This window comes from Hemicordylus capensis, chromosome 3 (genome assembly GCF_027244095.1).
Source record: "Hemicordylus capensis ecotype Gifberg chromosome 3, rHemCap1.1.pri, whole genome shotgun sequence".
Lineage (NCBI taxonomy): Eukaryota > Metazoa > Chordata > Lepidosauria > Squamata > Cordylidae > Hemicordylus > Hemicordylus capensis.
The window spans coordinates 16,115,044-16,134,063 of NC_069659.1; the positions used below are offsets into that span (position 1 = coordinate 16,115,044).

The following is a 19,020-nucleotide window of genomic DNA, read 5'->3' on the forward strand; positions in this document are numbered from 1 at the left end:
CCTTCAAGTGTCCTCTAGGCAGAATTAGTATTTACGTAGTAGCTGTTAACATTATAGTGGCGCCTGTCTCAATACTGTAAAGCCAGCTGTGTGATTGATGCCATTATAAAAGCTCAGCTTAGGACTTTATAATTTGGCTGTAAAAATGTACCTTAGGCTACATATAACACCTTTTTAGTTCAAGAGCCTCTCCTTTGGGTGGGCAGTGGGGGAAGATAACCACAGGCTTAACTTTGGGAGGATATTAACCATGAGCAATCCAGGCTTGTAGAGATACCCCTTAAGATACCTGCTTTTACCTTTATCATCTCCCCAGTAGGCTTTACACCCTTTTCTTAAAAACTGTGTCCTGCTCTTAGGGTATAGATTTAACGTGTTCCTTTAATGCAAGAGTTGTGAAGACTTGACATGTATACACTTGTAATCAGTTTGTCTATTTTGGAGTCTTAACAGTGCAGAGTTGTGGTTAGGTCTGTGTTCATTTTGTGAACATATGTAGTATAATTACACATAGGATGTTATTAATTGCCCACGCAAAATTGACAGGCATATATATGGATATTTGTGGCTGTTGAAAAAAAGTCGGCTTTCCAGGTGGATGAAGAAACACTTTCTTTACACAGATTGATTGTAAGGCATGCTGTTATTACTGATCATGGTATGCTAACTATTAAGTATGCCATAGTATATGTGCTATAAGCTAAACACCACAAAATTGCTGTGGCTTTTGTGGATTTGACAACTTAAACACAAATTGTCTGTGGGCTAAATGTTATTGTAAATTCATGTTTGTGGTAGTACGGTATATTTAAACGTTACCAGCTAATTCTGTAAAATATTTCCTGCTCTCCAGGGGTTTTGTGCAACAGCTATTCTGCTTCAGACTGGATTTATTTTAAGCTTATAAGTCAGTAGTCTGGATAAAATAATTTAGCCTTTCCCCCTCCCCCATGTTTGTTGTGATTGTGCTATGTATTTCTGCAAAGGTGCTAGAGCAGAGCCTCCCCCCCCGCCCCCAGTCGTGGTTTTTGCCTGTTAGAGGTGATGCTTTTTGCAACTAGTAATTGGTTTTTGCTACTAGTAATTGCATTTTTGTGCTAATGCTAAGAGTGATTAACATTAAGCTTGGTATAGACAGCACTTTAACCAACCTTACCTCTGAAATTGGGGAGTGGGGAGGAGGGAGTGTGGAAGCCCAAAGGATGCTTCTGATATCTTCATCACTGTTACATCTGCACTGAGCTTTTTGAAGCTCATAACAAGTAACTTTAACTTGTGGGCTTTTGTGTAATTTGAGTGCCGGTCTAGAGGAAGACAGCCAGTGTAGAAGAGAGTGCCTCCTTATGTCTACTCCTTAGTTATGATCCTTACAGATGTATAACTGGAGCACCTGCAGGCAAGATGTTGGTAGTGGCAACTTGCAAATATGGGTGTTCCTCAAAAATCTGGAGGAAAAACCCCTAAGGGGGCCAACCTCCCCTCCAAATCGCCCCAGTGTAACTCAGTGGAGTGGAATGTTCACTGACTCAGAGGGCACTTAGGACAACCAGGTGGGCAGAGCTAATGCAGCTCATTCCCAGTGGGGGAGGAAGGCTTCAACAGAAAGAGGAGCAAGTTTCTTAGCTTGAAGAATAGTCCCTCAATACAATCACAATCCCTCCTACCTCTGAGGGGAAAAGCTGTCTAAAGCCTTTTTCTCATCTGTGATTTTACACCTTTGTATCTGAGGGAGAAGGGGTCAATGTTTCTCTCTAATTTTTTTCATCTGTGTGTGGAATGAGTTTTGTTCTGAGCAGCAGTATCAAGGCAGTGTGTGTGCGCACATGCATTCAGAATGGGGCCTTCCTGATTCGACCTGAGCGGACATAAAAAAACCTGTGAGTGTGCGCACACACACACACCTTAGAGGGAACACTGGAAGGGGTTTGATACATTTAAGCTCTTGATGTGGGTGTTATTTCTGCTCCCCCATAACATAAAAACTCTGTGTGTGTGTGTGTGTGTGTGTGTGTGTGTGTGTACGTGTACTCTGCTGAGGAACAGAGGAGGAAGTAGCACACTGAATGTGTTAATCTGCCGGTCATTGTGAATGCACATGTGCACACAGTCAAACAACATTTAGCCTTAGAGATAACCTATATCATGGCCCCTGTATTGCAACCTTCTGTTCATGTTCCATACTTGTAAGTATCATATTAGTAGATACCATTGGTACAAACAAACTTACTGGTGTGAAGGCACCTTATAATCAGGGGTGTGGCAATTTCATGTGTGCACCCTACTATGTAGAATATTATTATTATTTATTCATTCAATTAATTAATTAATTAATTAATTAATTAACATATTTCTGTACCACCCAAAACTTGCGTCTCTGGGAGGTTTACAACCAGATAAAAACAAAAGTAAAACATTAGTTAAAAACAGAAACAAGAAATTTAAAAACACATCAACTAAAATTTTTTAAAAACAAGATTCTAAAACATTAAAAACAATCAAAACAATATCAATTAAAAGCCTGGGTGAACAGATGCGTCTTTAAGGACTGCTTAAAAGCTGTCAGAGATGGGGAGGCTCTTATTTCACTAGGGAGCGCATGCCAAAGCCTCGGGGCAGCAACAAAGAAGGCCCGTCCCTGAGTAGCCTCCAGACGAGCCGGTGGCAAATTCAGACAGACCTCTCCTGAGGATCTCAATGGGCGGTGGGGATCATGACGAAGAAGACGTTTTCTTAAATACCCAGGCCCAAGCTGTTCAGGGCTTTAAAGGTTATAACAAACACCTTGTATTTTGCCCGGAAACATATCAGCAGCCAGTGTAACTCCTTCAATATGGGAGTAATATGGTCTCTCCTAGATGTATAATATGGTCTCCCGGGAGAAATGGGAGTAATATGGTCTCTCCTAAATATGGAATTTCATACAGGGGATAGAAGTTGCCATTGTGAGGCTCTCAACTGATTTTTTAAAAAGCGGCTTTTCTACAGTTATGTGAGCTAAGATTGCTCTCACACTTCTTAGTCCATATCTGAAAACACAGAAGGAAAAGGAAGACTTTCACGTGACCAGGGAATGGGTATATGGTGTCTCTTTGTTGTCTCTTCAGTGAATATGTGGACCAGAAGGAATGGTCCAAAACTACATGCACATTTGATTAATTTATACATACAGATGAAACTCAGAAAATTAGAATATCGTGCAAAAGTCCATTAATTTCAGTAATGCAAATTAAAAGGTGAAACTGATATATGAGACAGACGCATTACATGCAAAGCAAGATAAGTCAAGCCTTAATTTGTTATAATTGTGATGATCATGGCGTACAGCTCATGAAAACCCCAAATCCACAATCTCAGAAAATTAGAATATTACATGGAACCAAGAAGACAAGGATTGAAGAATAGAACAATATCGGACCTCTGAAAAGTATAATCATGCATATGTATTCAGTACTTGGTTTGGGCCCCTTTTGCAGCAATTACTGCCTCAATGCAGCGTGGCATGGATGCTATCAGCCTGTGTCACTGATGAGGTGTTATGGAAGACCAGGATGCTTCATTAGCGGCCTTCAGCTCTTCTGCATTGTTTGGTCTCATGTCTCTCATCCTTCTCTTGGCAATGCCCCATAGATTCTCTATGGGGTCAGGTCAGGCGAGTTTGTTGGCCAATCAAGCACAGTACACTGTATACTTTTCAGAGGTCCGATATTGTTCTATTCTTCAATCCTTGTCTTCTTGGTTCCATGTAATATTCTAATTTTCTGAGACTGTGGATTTGAGGTTTTCATGGGCTGTACGCCATGATCATCACAATTATAACAAATTAAGGCTTGACTTCTCTCGCTTTGCATGTAATGCGTCTGTCTCATATATCAGTTTCACCTTTTAATTTGCATTACTGAAATTAATGGACTTTTGCACGATATTCTAATTTTCCGAGTTTCACCTGTACTAGCTGAACCCGCACAGAGCATCTGTGCAGTAGTTTACTTACTTTTTGGAGTTTTGTTGAGGGGAGGGCAGGAGAGAGACTGGGGCAGAAGCTGGGGGAAGGGGGGAACTGTCAGCCTCAAAGATGCTCTGTGCGGGATCAGCTAGTAGATAGTTATTTATTTTTGTGGGGAGTGTGGCTACTGTTGACGCTCTAATTTTTATTTTTTGGTGGTGGTGGTGGTGGTGGTCAGACTGGCTACTGTTGTCCCTCACAGTCCAGTATTTTGGTTTCCATCTCACCGCCCATCTCTTGCCCCAATGTCTCCCCTTTCATCTCACCCTCCTCTTGGCCCATTGTCTTGCCTTCCCCCCTCCCTCTTGGCCCAGTGTCTCCCCTTCCATCCCACCCTCCTCTTGGCCCATTGTCTCGCCTTCCATCCCACCTACCTCTTGGCCCAGTGTTGTCCCTGAAAGCCCCTCCGTGTGTTTTTTAAATTATGTCATTTTTTAAAGGTGGGCAGGTCAGCTGCTGTAGAATCCCACAGTACTTTCCACCCCTCCCTCTTGGCCCAGTGTCTCGCCTTCCACCCCTCCCTCTTGGCCCAGTGTCTCGCCTTCCACCCCTCCCTCTTGGCCCAGTGTCTCGCCTTCCACCCCTCCCTCTTGGCCCAGTGTCTCGCCTTCCATCCCACCCCTCCCTCTTGGCCCAGTGTTGTCCCTGAAAGCCCCTCTGTGTTTTCTTTTATTATGTCACTTTTTTTAGGTGGGCAGGTCAGCTGCTGTAGAATCCCACAGTACTTTCCCCCCTCCCTTTTGCCCCACTGTCTCACCTTCTGCCCCTTCCTCTTGCCCCATTGTTGTCTCTAAAAGCCCCCAGGTTTTATTTTATTTGTGTTGTGCTGGTCAGCTGCTGTGGAATCACACAGTACATCCTTCCCCTCCCCACCTCTTGCCCCAGTGTTGGTCCTAGTATTCCCTTGGTTTTTTTGTTGGTGGTGGTGTTTGAGTGTTGAGTGTGGCTACTGTTGGCCCTCTGTTTTTCCACTCAGTACTTTTTTTGGTGGGTTGTTGGGCGGAATCTGGTGATTGTTTCTCCTCACAGTCTGTCTCTCCATAGCTTTGTCCCCCCGACCCAGCCCTTCAGTTTCCTCCCCTGCTTCTTATTCTTCCCTCTTTTATTTACTCTGCCATGATCCTTTTTTCTTTGTCAACCTGTACATTCATCTCCTTGCGTTTCATCGAGTGTCCCTCAGTCTCCATTATCTGTGGCAGATGCAGTGGGTGGCCAACTATTGAACAACTGCTCCGTTTAGGCTCGCGCCTGTCAACAGTCTCCTGTGTCACTTGTCCCCTTACTGGCTCCCTCTCATGCCCATTCCATGAAGCGTTTCTTCCCCCACTTGTTTACCTTTCCTCCTTGTGCTCTGCCTTTCCTTTCTTTTTCTGGCGCAGCCGGGTCCAGCAGCTCTGCCTCGCCCCAACCTGGGTCCAGAGCCTCTGGCCCTACCTGGCCTTGCTCTGGCCCAACCTGGCCTTTCCTCGCTGCTGCTGGGTCCTGTGGCTGTGCTGCCATGCCCGGCCTCTCCGCCTCCTCGCAGCTGCTAACCCCTATCATGAGCCAATCAGCTGGGCGCAGCCAGGTCCTGCAGCTCTCTCTTGCACCCCAGCCGGGTCCACCATCTCTGGCTTACTGTGGGCCGGACCCGGCCTCTCCACCTTTTTGCCGCAGCCCATCCTCTCCACCGCCTTGCTGCTGCCGGGTCCAGCCAACGGCGCTCTGCCTTGCCTCAGCCGGGGCCTGCCATTTAGCGTGGCGCGGCCAGGCCCACTGCCACCTCTGGCCTCCACGGCCAGACCCGCTGGTCTCCTGGGTGTGCCTCAGCCAATCAGGCGCCTCTGCCGCCCAGCCAATCAGCTGGGTGCCAGGACGCACATTCTGAGGCACACCCAGGAGAATTAATACAATAGATAGATAGTAGAATGCAGTTTTTCTTTGGTGCAGTGTTAGAGAAATGGGGAAAATAATGCAGAGTACATTGCCCTGCTTATAATGGTTTGGATAATTCCTCCTCCTCCTCTTCTTCCTCCTCCTCCTCTTCGATTTCTATACCGCCCTTCCAAAAATGGCTCAGGGCAGTTTACACAGAGAAATAATAAATAAATAAGATGGATCCCTGTCCCCAAAATGCTCACATTAAATATCTTGATGATTCTTTGGCGTCTTGTGTATTGAAACTGTCACTTAAGTTATACTGGGAGTGTAAAGCTCTGGAATTGAGAAAATGACATTGTGATCGTGGCAAAAAGTGAACCGAATTGTAAAATATAAATGTAGAGTCATCACCTCTGCTCTGAATGAATCGTAGCTTTTAAAATTATGGGTGTGTGGTTTCCAGAAGCAGAAAAGATGGATGCCTGAATTTCATTGAAAATAAGCTCTGGGACTTTGCATCAATTTTGCTTGCCTTTGAAATTCTCCCACTCAGTTTGTACAAGCGTGCAGAAAGCCTTTGACCACCGAAGCAGTTTTCTTAAAAGTCCTGGGAATTTTTAAATGAATGCTCATATACCAGAGATGTAGGAGTTTCTTGTCTCATCTTCAAAGTATTTGAACCCTTCAGTGTTATGAAGGAGGGGGAAGATTAGTAGTTGTTGCACAAAGATCAGGTTGGTTCATGACTGTATTTTAAAAAATCCTTTTATCTTGTCAGATTCCTGCATTCACTGGCTGAAATATAAATACATCTATTGTATTTATATTGTATCCAGATGCTGTATAAAAACCATAATTTGAAATAGGAAGCATATATATTTAGAATTATTTCCCATGTTGCAAATTAACAATCAGTTAAATGACTTTGTTTTTTTAAAAAAAGAGTATGAGCATTTTAGAATTCGGGAATAAGGACTGGCCATTTCAGCTTTTGTCTGTCCTGCAGATGGTCATTTAAAGAAGAAACTTTCATAAAAGACTACTTTTGGACAGGGATTATTAAGTTTGTAAAATGATGTCTTACAATCAGTTTTTTTAAACAGCTGTGGAGGAGCTTAGCAAGATTTCTTTACAAATAGATAGGTTGAGTGCAAAGATATCCTTAGATCAGGAGATGTCTCAGACTGATTTAGGGACTTATAACCAGACGGTGTTGGACAAGAAAATACAATTTGAACAATGTAACGCCTCTCTGCAGGTTAACTGTATTGATATTTAAGTTTGTATACCAGATTTTGGAAAAGAGCACATGGTTGGATTACAACCATGTTGCCGTTGTTGTTGTTGTTGTTATTTTGCATTTCTATCCCGCTCTTCCTCCAAGGAGCCCAGAGCGGTGTACTACATAAGTTTCTCCTCACAACAACCCTGTGAAGTAGGTTAGGCTGAGAGGAAAGTGACTGGCCCAGAGTCACCCAGCTAGTTTCATGGCTGAATGGGGATTTGAACTCGGGTCTCCCCGGTCCTAGTCCAGCACTCTAGCCACTACACCACGCTGGCTGGCAAATAATATGTGTGCAGTACTGTTTACAGCTGAATTTCTCTCTAACAGAATCAAACAGAGATGGACATTGACCTTTCGGCACCCACTCTTTCGTGTAATTAGAAGAAGGTGGTTATTCTTGTTTTCAGATTCAAAATAAGTTTTAGTTGTATAATTTCTCTTTTCTTGAATTTATAGAAGGCTCTGATTATTGGACTGGCTGATTGGCAAAGTTTCTTTTTTATTTTTTGGTATACATTGTAGTTGATCTTTGAGTGTTTCTGGCAGTTTCTTGGTTATGTACTTTTTAATGATGTATAATTTTATCTTTCTATGTTAATCTTTCCTAAATAAGAATTTTTATTAAGAAGTAAACCAAAGAGGACAAAGACAAATCACCATAAAAACAATTTAAAACCAATCATTCTTCACGATGAAAAACCATTTTTCTAATTTATTACATCAGTAAAGAAAAAGTATCTAGAACAAGATAAAGCAAAAGAAATTCAGACTCTTAAAATTGTAAAATCTAATCTAATCAATTTCTTGTAAATTACATATCAAAAACACTATAAGTCAGATCCAGAGAATGGGTATAATGTTTGATCACAATGGATACTGTAATTTATAAAAGGTTCCCAGACAGACATGAATGATTCAGTAGACAAGCCATGTACATAAGCCGAGACTTTCGAAACAGAAGCATAATCTCACACTTTCAAAAACCAATCGTTTAAGGAAGGAATTTCCAAAATACGACAATTAGATGCATATATAATCCTAGCTGCTGTAATCATATATAAACACAATTCGTTTGATTTAGCAGGAATATAAGGTTTTATCATACTTAAAAGAAAATTTCTGGAAGAAAGAGAATCTTAACTTCTAAGATTTGTTCAATTTTCATATGAATTTGTTTCCAAAACTGTTGAGCTTTATTGCAACTCCACCACATATGGTAGAATGAACCTAAGTGTGAATTACATTTCCAACATTTATTGGAGAAAGAATCATCTATTTTGTTAATAGTCAAAGGAGTTATATACCATCTAAAGAACATCTTATACCAATTTTCCCTTAGATTGGTACACAAAGTAAATTTCACATTCTTTTTCCATTGGTATTCCCAATCAGAGAGATCAGTCGATCTATTAAAGTTCTGCATCCATTTAATTATACATTCTTTTATCTGCTCAGTCTCCGTTTCATACTTCAATAATAGCTTATAAAGTCTGCCTAATAAATGATCAGTGTTTCGGGTGATTAATTCTTCAAATTCAGTCAAATCTCTAAGTTTCCCACCCTGTAACTGTAACTCTTTCCAAACTATTGAGCTGATCTGAGCTTGTTGAAGCCAGGATGCTTGTTGAGTTGGTTGCCTGGAAGAAACTGATTTGTCCGGAGCTAAATATTGGGCCAAACTTTGTAAGGAGTATAGGCTGCCTTGCCAAAAGTTATACTTTGAAGAAAATTCTTCTTCATGGAAATAAACATTCAGTATTGAGGCCAAAGTTGATAATCTAGGACTTATTCTTTTCTGGTATTTATCCCAAACATAAAACAGACTATGTCGAATAGTATGTTGTTGTATCTCCAGATCTTTCCTCGAACCAGAAATCATAAGTAATTATGCAAACCTCTGGTAAGACCAAATTCCTCCATTCGGGTAAGGTATGGGGATAAAATCCAATTTGAAATCCAAGTCAAGCTACTAGCATGATGATAAAGTTTCAAGTTAGGAACTCCAAGACCACCTCTTTCTTTGTAATCTTGCATCACCTTAAATTGAATCCTGGGTTTTTTAATAATTCCAAATAAATGAATTGAGCTGACTCTGCCATTTATTCAATATCTTGTTGTCTATCTTTATAGGGATCATTTGAAAAAGAAAGTTCATTTTAGGTAATATGTTCATTTTTACTGCAGAGATTCTCCCAAGCCAAGATAGGGTCAGCTTCTTCCATCTATCTAGATCAGCCATAATTGATTTCCAAATTGGAACATAGTTATTCTTAAACAGATCTTTATTGCTCCTTGTAAGATTTATCCCCAAATATTTTTTTGGCTTCTTCGTTACTTGTAATCTTAAAACTTTAGAAAAATATTCTATCTCTTCTTCTGAAAGATTCCATGTCATAATTTGAGTTTTATCTCTGTTAATCTTATAGCCAGAAACGGAGCCATACTTATGTATCTGTGTCATTAATTTATCCAAAGAGTTTTTGACTTTCGTGACAGAAAGTAATACGTCATCAGCATATAGTTTTATTTTATGTTCAGTCCCCCATTTTAATACCTTGAATCCGCTGTTCTTGTCTAATTTTCGCTGCCAAAGGTTCAAGGGCAAATATAAACAGCAGCGGAGAAAGCGGACAACCTTGTCTAGTACCTTTATTGATAATGCATTTTGAAGACAAGGATACATTAACAATTTTTGCTGATGTATAATTTTATCTTTTTCTGTTAATCTTTCCTATGATTTAATGAGTTTTCTCCTTCTTTTTCTTTCTTTTCTCCCCCCCCCCTTTTTAGAATGTACTAATTAGAGAAAAGCTGCACTGAAGCTATTGTTTAATGTATGTTGGTTGAAAACCGATTTGATATTTGAAAGAACACATACACCAGTCCTAAATCTGTTTGATTTTACATGATAAGTTCTTATGCTATCTTCTTGTTCTATTTCCCCCCCCTCTTTTCTTTTTTTTCTAAGACAGTTAATTTGTATCTCATTAATTTTATTTTTCCTTAGTATATAGAGGTTTAGAGATGCCTTTTATCTTTTTGATTCAATTTTTTTTCTTGCCTTTTGTATTCTTTGTATTAGAAATTAATAAAATCTTAATTTTAAAAAAAGAATTCGGGGCTAGCAAGGCACTATTTATTTATTTATTTTTATTGAACTTCTATACCGCCCAAACTTTCGTCTCTGGGCGGTTAGCAAGGCACCCCCAAATTCATAGGCTTTGGCACTCCATGGTCCACGTTTGGGTACATTACTAGATAGCTGGGGGGACACAGAGCATGGTAGGGCACCCCCCCATTCCCCACATTTTTGTTTTTCATCCTGCTGCCTCAGGAACCTAACCCCCCCTTCTCATTGCCCTCATGCCCTGTTATCCGTGGTTTTGCTATCCATGCCCCTCACCCCTCTGTGGAATGGAAACCATGGATAATGGGGTTCTCTTGTAGATACAAGTGACACATTGTTTTGCATCAACAACAGTCATTCCTCACCAACGGCGAGGGTTCTGTTCCAGCAAAACTTTACCGTTGGCTAATTCACGGTTGGTGAGCAATTGAAATTAATGGGAAACGTGGTTAGGGGAACTGCAGTCATGAAAAGACCAAAACACACATACACACACACACACACACACACACACACACACACACACACCCCCCAAAGAGAAAATACAAAACATTTGCCAAAAATCACCCGGACTCCATTAAAATCACCAAGTATAAGCAAGAGGAGTGAGCAAATTGAACCTCTGGAAAATTTTGAATCCCCCACAATTGCTCGAAGGTACTCTTGAACCCCACAAACCCACTCAATTCACTTTAAATCATGAGCAGTTGTCAGGATCAGCAAGAGGGATGAGTGTATTGAAGCTCCAAAATTGCGGAAACACCTCCCCCCCCCCATTCACTAAAAAATATCACCAAACCGTGGATATTCGGATAGCGGTTGGCGAGACCGGTCACAATTTCCCGGTCAAGGATATTAAAAACTGTGATTGGCAAGGGATGACTCTATATGTGTATACAGTATATATATTTATATATAACGTACGTGTGTGTGTGTACAGAATTTTCAAGATTTTCTGATGCTTTTTAAATGTCATATTCAAGTAACTTCCCTTTTCCATCCTTTAATGATTTCTAACCATTTTTGAATGTTTTGAGTAAGCGTTTTAGCGTAACCCAACTACCCAGTCGGATCAGATTATGGCTGTGTTTATTTTGAGTGAATATCAGTCTTGCAGGACTTTTCTGCTGTAGTATTTAGTCTACCCAAATGTAGTTTTGGAGGTCTAAAATGGTGACAGAAAATACTGACTGGGAATCTGTAAGCCATGTGTTGTGATAGATATTTGGTTTCATAACAACTTATGTTTGGGTTCTTTTTATATTGAACATTCACTGCTGAAGTCTGTGTTTTGCGTTCTCTGTATTATTTTGAAAGCTTAGCTGTTCTTGTTGGTTTTAGGTGAACCTTTGCACCAGTCTTTCATTGTAGACTTCAGCTGAAAGTAGGAAATGGGTGGGTGTGAGTGATTAAGCATAACTTAAACATCAACTGTAGTGCTTTGTTGTTTCAGATCTCCCTCCCACCCATCATAGTTCTAGATCCGGAATTGCAGACCACTCAGTCTTTTGTGTTGGGCAGCTGTTGGGAAGATAAATTGATAGTTTTAAAAAATTCATTCTGTGTTTGCACAGAATTTACAATGATTTATGTATTTGATTCTTTTCTGCAGGGTGAGTGTTATGTTTTACCGTGTGCATGTGTGGGTCTCTTCTTGATCCCTCCCCCACAAAGTCTTGCGTTTAGGTCAGAGACTATTTTCTGAGGGAATGGTGTTATGAACAGTTTTATGCAGTTAAGTTCCTATTCAGGAAATGATGGCCAGGCTTGTTCTCGTATTTGAACCAATGACTACAGGAATTGGTCCCTACTGAATTCAAGTAAACATACAGGAATAAATAAACAGAAATATATTCCTTTTTAAAGTGAATGTATTCCGTTGGTGTGTGGTGGTTCTTGGCATCAACATGGCATCAAGGGGGCACAAGGGGGGGCAGGCACTATTGCTGGTGTTAAGAGCATTGACCCTTGCCAGAAGAAAAGCAATGAGATGGCATCCCATCTTCTCTCTTGCACAGCTTTCCTGACCAGACAAGCCACTCAGCCCTGGCTGAGCAGCAGCAGCAGCAGTTCATGCTGATTGCCTTTTGAGCAATGTCAGGCCATTTATTGGGAAGACAGTTTCTACTTTCTCCAGACAGGTAGCTGAGCAATAAAATGCATCCCTAATATAACTCTTCTTGTGGGGAAACACTGAACATAATGCATGCATGAATTGATGTGTTACAAAGTAAACTTACTCTGAGATGCTAGACTGAGGTGTGAAACGAAGCTACAGCATCCATAAGCAGTTTAGGGAAAGTCCAGGTGTATCAAAGCATATGTTTGAGCATGATGTAAATAAGAGAACACATCTGAATGATCCTAAAGACTGAGATATGTGATGGAGGTGGTCTCAAACATAGGTAGGTTTGAAGCCCTAGCATTCCTGTGTTGCAGTTCTCAGCTTATCTTGTTCCTTGGTCAGCTGCTGTCTTGCAGCCTAACCTACTTCATAGGTAAGGGGGTGGGGGAAAGGTGTATCCTTGTATGCAGTGCCCTGAACTCCTTAGATGAATGGGATACAAATGTGGTAAACTTGTGGCTTTGGAGTTCCAAACCAGCTTTTTGAAGTGGTGGAGGAGCTGCTCTAATGTGCTTTTGGAAAGCCATCCCTCTCAAAGCAAGTTGCCAGTATGAAACAACTCTAAAACATATCATCAGTGTGAATGAATTCTAAAAGTAGATTTAGTCTATTGCTGCCTCCTGGCTGCTCACTAAAATGTTATGCTAGATGTACAGTAAAGTGTAATGGTTTTAATGGTTTTATGGTGTGATGAATCTGAAGTTAACCACAGTATGGTTAACTCTGTGTATTTGTCTTTTGTTTCTAGGAGTATAATTCTGTGTATTTGTCCTTTTTGTTTCTAGGAGAGGGCTGCTTACTATTTACATGGCTAATCTGGTAAGTTCCACTATAATATATAGATGTATTAAAAACATGAAATAACACTATTTTTACAATGCAGTCCTATGCATCTTCATTCAAAAGTCCTACTGTGTTCAGTGGGACTTACTTTAAGGTATGCATGCTTACTGACCTATTAAGACTAAAACCTTTTCTATTAAATGTGATGAAAAGTTTGCACTAGCTTAACTGGTAACGAGACCTCACCAAATTAATGGTATCAACTATGAATTGAAATGGGAACGTGTTTATATTCACATTTCATTTGGCAAGCACATTGATAAACTCATTTTTCTGAATTTTAACATTTATGTGTCTATGTTTTGTGTGTTCATTCTGAACAGAATTTTTGATGTGAATTTTTACCGTTGGTGTGTTTAAAAAAACATTTGAAAATAAATAGAATTGCAATCAAAAAGTGCCATCTTCTGCATTCTTCTGATGTTCCCTCCAAAGAGTCCAAATCTTTGCTGAATGAGGTAAAACCTCTGCTATAAGGAAGAGCCTGTGAAATTTAAGAGGGAAGTCCCTTTCTGTTGTCTGGGAAGCACCATCACTCCTGCTTTTGACTTCTATGCCCTTCCAATGAAGTTGAAATAGATTTTTCTCAAATGAAGTCATACTTCCTGAAGACCTACAGATACAAAATTTTGCATACACAACTCTATCAATGAAATTAACTGAATGCATTACTTTTTACACCAGAATATGCTTGTTGAAAATTTAAATAACTTTTTTTTTGTAGTTGCACTACATTTTATGCTGGAATATGTTCAGGACATGTTTAAATATTTTTTTTAGGTTTTTTAAAAAAAGCAGAAGTGCTGAATTAATCTTTGTGTTAACTGTTCTTCTAAACAGGTTTTTTAACATTCAGTAATCAGATCACTAATTCCAACATGACACAATGCTCAAGAAAAGCAGAAGATATTTCTCAGATTTGAATTTACCCCATCTAGTCATTGTACAATAAAATGAATGTTTGAAGTTGAAATCCTACAAATTTCAAACTGTTCTTTTACTTCCCTCTTGAAAGCACATTAATAAAAAAAATTCTATTACATATATTTAATTTCTTGAGCTTTCCTAGAAGTGTAATCCACGTAAAATGACTTTGCCTGGTCAATGACAGGCCTTAGGTAGGTTAAAGTGTGCCGTTGAGTCGGTGTCAGCTCCTGGCAACCACAGAACCATGTGGTTTTCTTGGTAGAATACAGGAGGGGTTTACCATTGCCATCTCCTGTGCAGTATGCGACAATGCCTTTCAGCATCTTCCTGTATTGCTGCTGCCCGATATAGGTGTTTCCCATAGTCTGGGAAACATACCAGTGAGGATTTGAATCGGTAACCTCTGCCTTGCTAGTAAAGTCATTTCCCCGCTGCGCAGGCCTTTCCTACTAGTATAATATGTGATGGAACTCTGTTTGTAAGTTGGATGTCTGTAACTTGGGGAGTGCATGTATTTTCATGGCCCACTGGAGTTTATTTGCTGTGGCTTCTGTCTTCCTGGTTATTCGCCATGTTTCTCACACTGTAATGCAAGCTCCAATACATTGTGTCATGGCACCGCAAGAAGTCTCTCACTGGCAGTTGTGCAAGAGTTCATTGAATAGCACTAAGTCATTTCTATTTATTTATTTATTATTTTATTTATTTAACATATTTATATACCGCCCAACCTCATGTCTCTGGGTGGTTTACAACAGAAAGGTTAAAACGTTAATTAAAACAAATTAAATGATAACAGAAAAGATTGACACATGAAAATTTTAAAATATTTTAGAACAATGTTAAAACTATTAAAACACCATTTAATTAAAAGCCTGGGTGAACAGATGCGTCTTTAAAGACTTTTAAAAAGTTGTCAGAGATGGAGAAGCTCTTATTTCATCAGGGAGCGCATTCCAGAGCTTTAGGGCAGCAGAAGAGAAGGCCCATCCCCTAGTGGCCACTAGACGAGCTGGTGGCAAGTGCAGACGGACCTCTCCTGATGATCTCAATGGGCGGTGGAGTTCATAACAAAGAAGATGTGCTCTCAAATACCCAGGGCCCAAGCCGTTTAGGGCTTTATAGGTAATAACCAGATTTTCTTCTTCTACTCATGGTTCTTTGGATCCAGGCCAAAGAATGTATGCTATTGATTTTACCCATATGCAGTTTTAATCAAATAATCGACTAATATTCATACAATTAACTTAGATTTCGTTGAGGGGAGAGCACTCACATTTTATTTTAATTACATCACAGAGAAGTGAATGGTTTACATGAGGTATGGCGGTAATTGGTTTTCCTATTTAGTAATGTTCAGAGGTAGTATAGAATGAGCAAAGGCACTGGTTATTGAATTTTTTAATCCTCAGTTATCACCAAAACACAAAAGGCTGTTGTGAATTGAGATGAAAGGCTTTCTCCCAGCTTTGTGGAAGTTATCCATGTATGCGAAGGTGTTTAAAGGGTATCTCTGCTAGAGGAAAAAGGAATTGCATACACTTTCCTTAGCCAGTGAAACACTGAAGTATATTGTGCAGAAAAGGAGCCTACTGCAGTTGTGTTTATGAAGGAAATGCATGTAACTAGCATCTTTTCCTGATTGGTACAGGTGATAGAAGGCACTATACAGTCCCAGGCACCCTTAATTGGCAGTGAGCGCTGCTGAATTTAGTGGTGCTTTCACTTTAACATGTATAGGATCAAGCTGTTAGTCTCTTTCCAGTTCCAATGCTCACCGATTCCAGACTAGGGAGAGGAAAATAGATTTGAACGGAAGTCATATTTTCACATGTACGGAGGTTTTTTCTCTGCCAAAACATGCAGAGTGTACACTTCCCATTTTATTATTAAAAGCAAGGATATTGTCTCACCTGTGGGTGTATTTTGGAAGGGAGAAAAAGAAGGTAGGATTCTTGTAATGCTTGGCTTATGGAATAAACTGTGTCTAATTTTGATCTAATTGTGAAGAGAGTTGGTGCTTAAAATTCCTGACTAGGAAAACTGCTAATAGAGATGGTAGATCTGGCCAATGTCACACATGCCTTGCTCACATCCAGATTGATTTTACAATGAACTCTTAAGTGGGACTGCCTTTGAAAGATATTCAGAAACTGTAGCTGTTATAGAAATCTGAGGCCAGCATGCAGATGTGGGGTGGAGGTTGTGTTTTGGAGCATTGCACCCTGATACTGTTCAGTCTCAGTTGGTTCCTGTTGTGTGGTTGAGCCCAGTTCAAAGAAGTGCTGGTTATCACCGTCTAATGCCCTAAATGGACTAGTAGGATATTTTAAAGGACTGCTTGCTCTTGCATGATCTTGCCTGTCTGCTGCGATCTTCAGGAGAGACTCTGTTCTATGTACCATTGCTGTCAGAAGTGCAGTTGGCAAAAATGCTGAACAGAGCAATGTTGCTTGCAGTACTCAAGACTGTGGCATTTTCCACTCCATCTGGCCTTTTCCTCACCCTTAATTTTTGTCATTTAGTGAAGGCTGTATTATTTAGATGTGCTTTCAGAACTGGTTAGCTGCCTGTTCCCCAGTTCCAGGCTTTGATGGCTTTGCTTTTGCTGTTCTTTTGTTCCTGTTTTTTGTGCTGCTTATTTTAAATTTTTTTATGGTTATCGGTTTACTGTTTTTTTTTCCAAAAACGTTTTTTAAAAAACCTGTTGTATACAGCTTTGATGGCCATTGTTGGGTGAAAGAGTAACATGTAAATTTTACTCTTATTTTAATGCAAATCTTTTTATGAATAAATATCAATGAAATATGGCCTTTTTGTATTATAGCACAATGGTTAAATGTATGTTAGAAAGTACACAAAATATCTGGTTTATAGCCAGAAAGAGAAAAACAACTTTCTCTTTTGTAGCTTTCATCCAAGTTCTCTTCTAAAAATGGAGTTTTATTCAACTGTTAAATGAATGAGCCTAAAGAACTTTGACTTATTTATAAGGATAAGTTCATTTTGAAAGGTTTGACATATTGCTGTACTAATTGAGGAAAATTGGTCCAAATATCCAGAATAAGAAGTGTCATTTGAAAGGGTAAGAATTAATTGATTGGGTCATTTATCCATTTGGGGAGAACAATGGCTTTCAGAGTAGACTTGTTAAAAGGTTTTTTGTTCTTTTTTAAAATTAGAGCCTAATAACTTCTCTAGGAAACAGCATGCTATTGGACTGCTGTTCAGGTCCTCTTAGTATTGTGCTTGATATTGATTTGTAGCCACTGGACAACTCCTAAGAGTGATTGATGTGCTATGTGAATATTCACAAGATTATATCCTGTTATGGGAAATACTCGAAGTAATTGCTATGGTTGGAACTGGTCCTCGTTTTGACATCTTCCTCAACAAAAAATGTGCATTATATCCCCCCAAAAAAGCAAATTAAGATATTTAGATGGAGATTTATCCTGTCCATACTACTTTAAGGAATAAGATCAGCAACAAGATCTGTTCAGTTTTTTGGTATATATTTGTTGATATATTAAAATCAAATTTTTACATTAAAATTGAAATATTTTTCTCAGCTGCAGTTACTGTGTCTTTGAAAATAAACTGGTTTAAAATGAAGTCTAAATTTAAATAAAAAACAGCACATGATAAAACTTACTTATTAGCCAACATCCTGACCAACAAAATGCTTGCAGAAGAATGTGCTAGCGCAAAGCTTGTGCTAGGTCTGGAGCTTGTGTCCAGACTACTACGACAATGACGAAGAAGAAGAATATTTATATACTACTTTTCAACAAAAGTTCCCAAAGCGGTTGGGGGCGGGGGAGAGAGAGAAATGAATAAACTACTTCTGTGCAGTCGCAAGCAGGTGTGCGCTTCTGCAACTATTACCACACTTGCTCAGATATGCATCCACTATAGCAGTCTGTAACTTTGTTTTTACTCGAGTTGGGGAAATTAATTCTGCAACCAACTTGCAATTGTGCTCTAATGGATTGCAGTCTGGGCACAGGTAAACATACCCGTTAAGCACCCCTAGAGGAGCAATGGACTTAGAATCTAGGTTTGTGAAAACAGAAATGAAGTTAATTGAAATAGCAGAACAACAATCCAAAACAAGTGTTTGGCAACTTGTGTCAGGAATATAGTCTGGTTAAGTGGAAAAAATGGTAAAGGATTCAAATGTAATCGGGAATGGAGAAATAAACCAAAACGAAGGGGGATCATTCAGATGGGCAGAGAAGGGGAGTTGGGGAGATCGGGACAGATACAAAGTTCGGAGAAAGGAGAGAGCTCTGTATACCGTTCCTGGGTTTCTGCTCATCTTTTGTGTGCGATGTTAAAGGAATGCTGAAAATCTCTCTTTGGGTCTTCCTGGACCCCGCAGCACAGATAGGCTGTGGGGTGCAGGCAAGACACTTAAGGCAGTAGCTTTGCATGAGCTCTCAGTATTCTGGAGGAGTGCTGAAGGTTCCTAGCAGCTGGGCCCAAATACAGCACTCATAGCCAACCCATGTTGGGAGAGCCTCAGTCTTGGTTGTGTTCTTTCCAAGTTTTCTGCTCAAGAAGCACTGGACTCTGGAGCTAGTCAAAACACAAGATTAGATCTTGTGTAGCCCATTACTGAAAGAATTCCCAAGGACTCAGGATGCCAATAGCAGCCAAGACAGTACACAGATGTCCTGTACAAGGCTCCTTGAAAGCTAGTGATTCTCATGATCCAGGGTTCCAGTCGTGGCTCAGTAGCCTAGTAGGGATGTGCATCCCTCCGAACCGGTCCGGATGGGCACGGGGGGGGGGGTGTTTGTAGCTTTAAGGGTGGGGGGGTAGTACTTACACCCCCGCCACTCTTC

At 40.0% G+C, this 19,020-nt stretch overlaps 1 protein-coding gene across 2 annotated transcripts in view; it reads left to right on the plus strand.

The window, feature by feature from the left end:
• TMEM135 (transmembrane protein 135) overlaps positions 1-19,020 on the plus strand; it is a 255,810-nt gene that overhangs the window by 41,609 nt on the left and 195,181 nt on the right. For both annotated transcript variants that reach the window (XM_053307850.1, XM_053307851.1), the window contains exon 4: positions 13,186-13,219. In XM_053307850.1, coding sequence (XP_053163825.1) covers positions 13,186-13,219 — 34 coding nt within the window. The remainder of the gene's footprint in view (positions 1-13,185; positions 13,220-19,020) is intronic.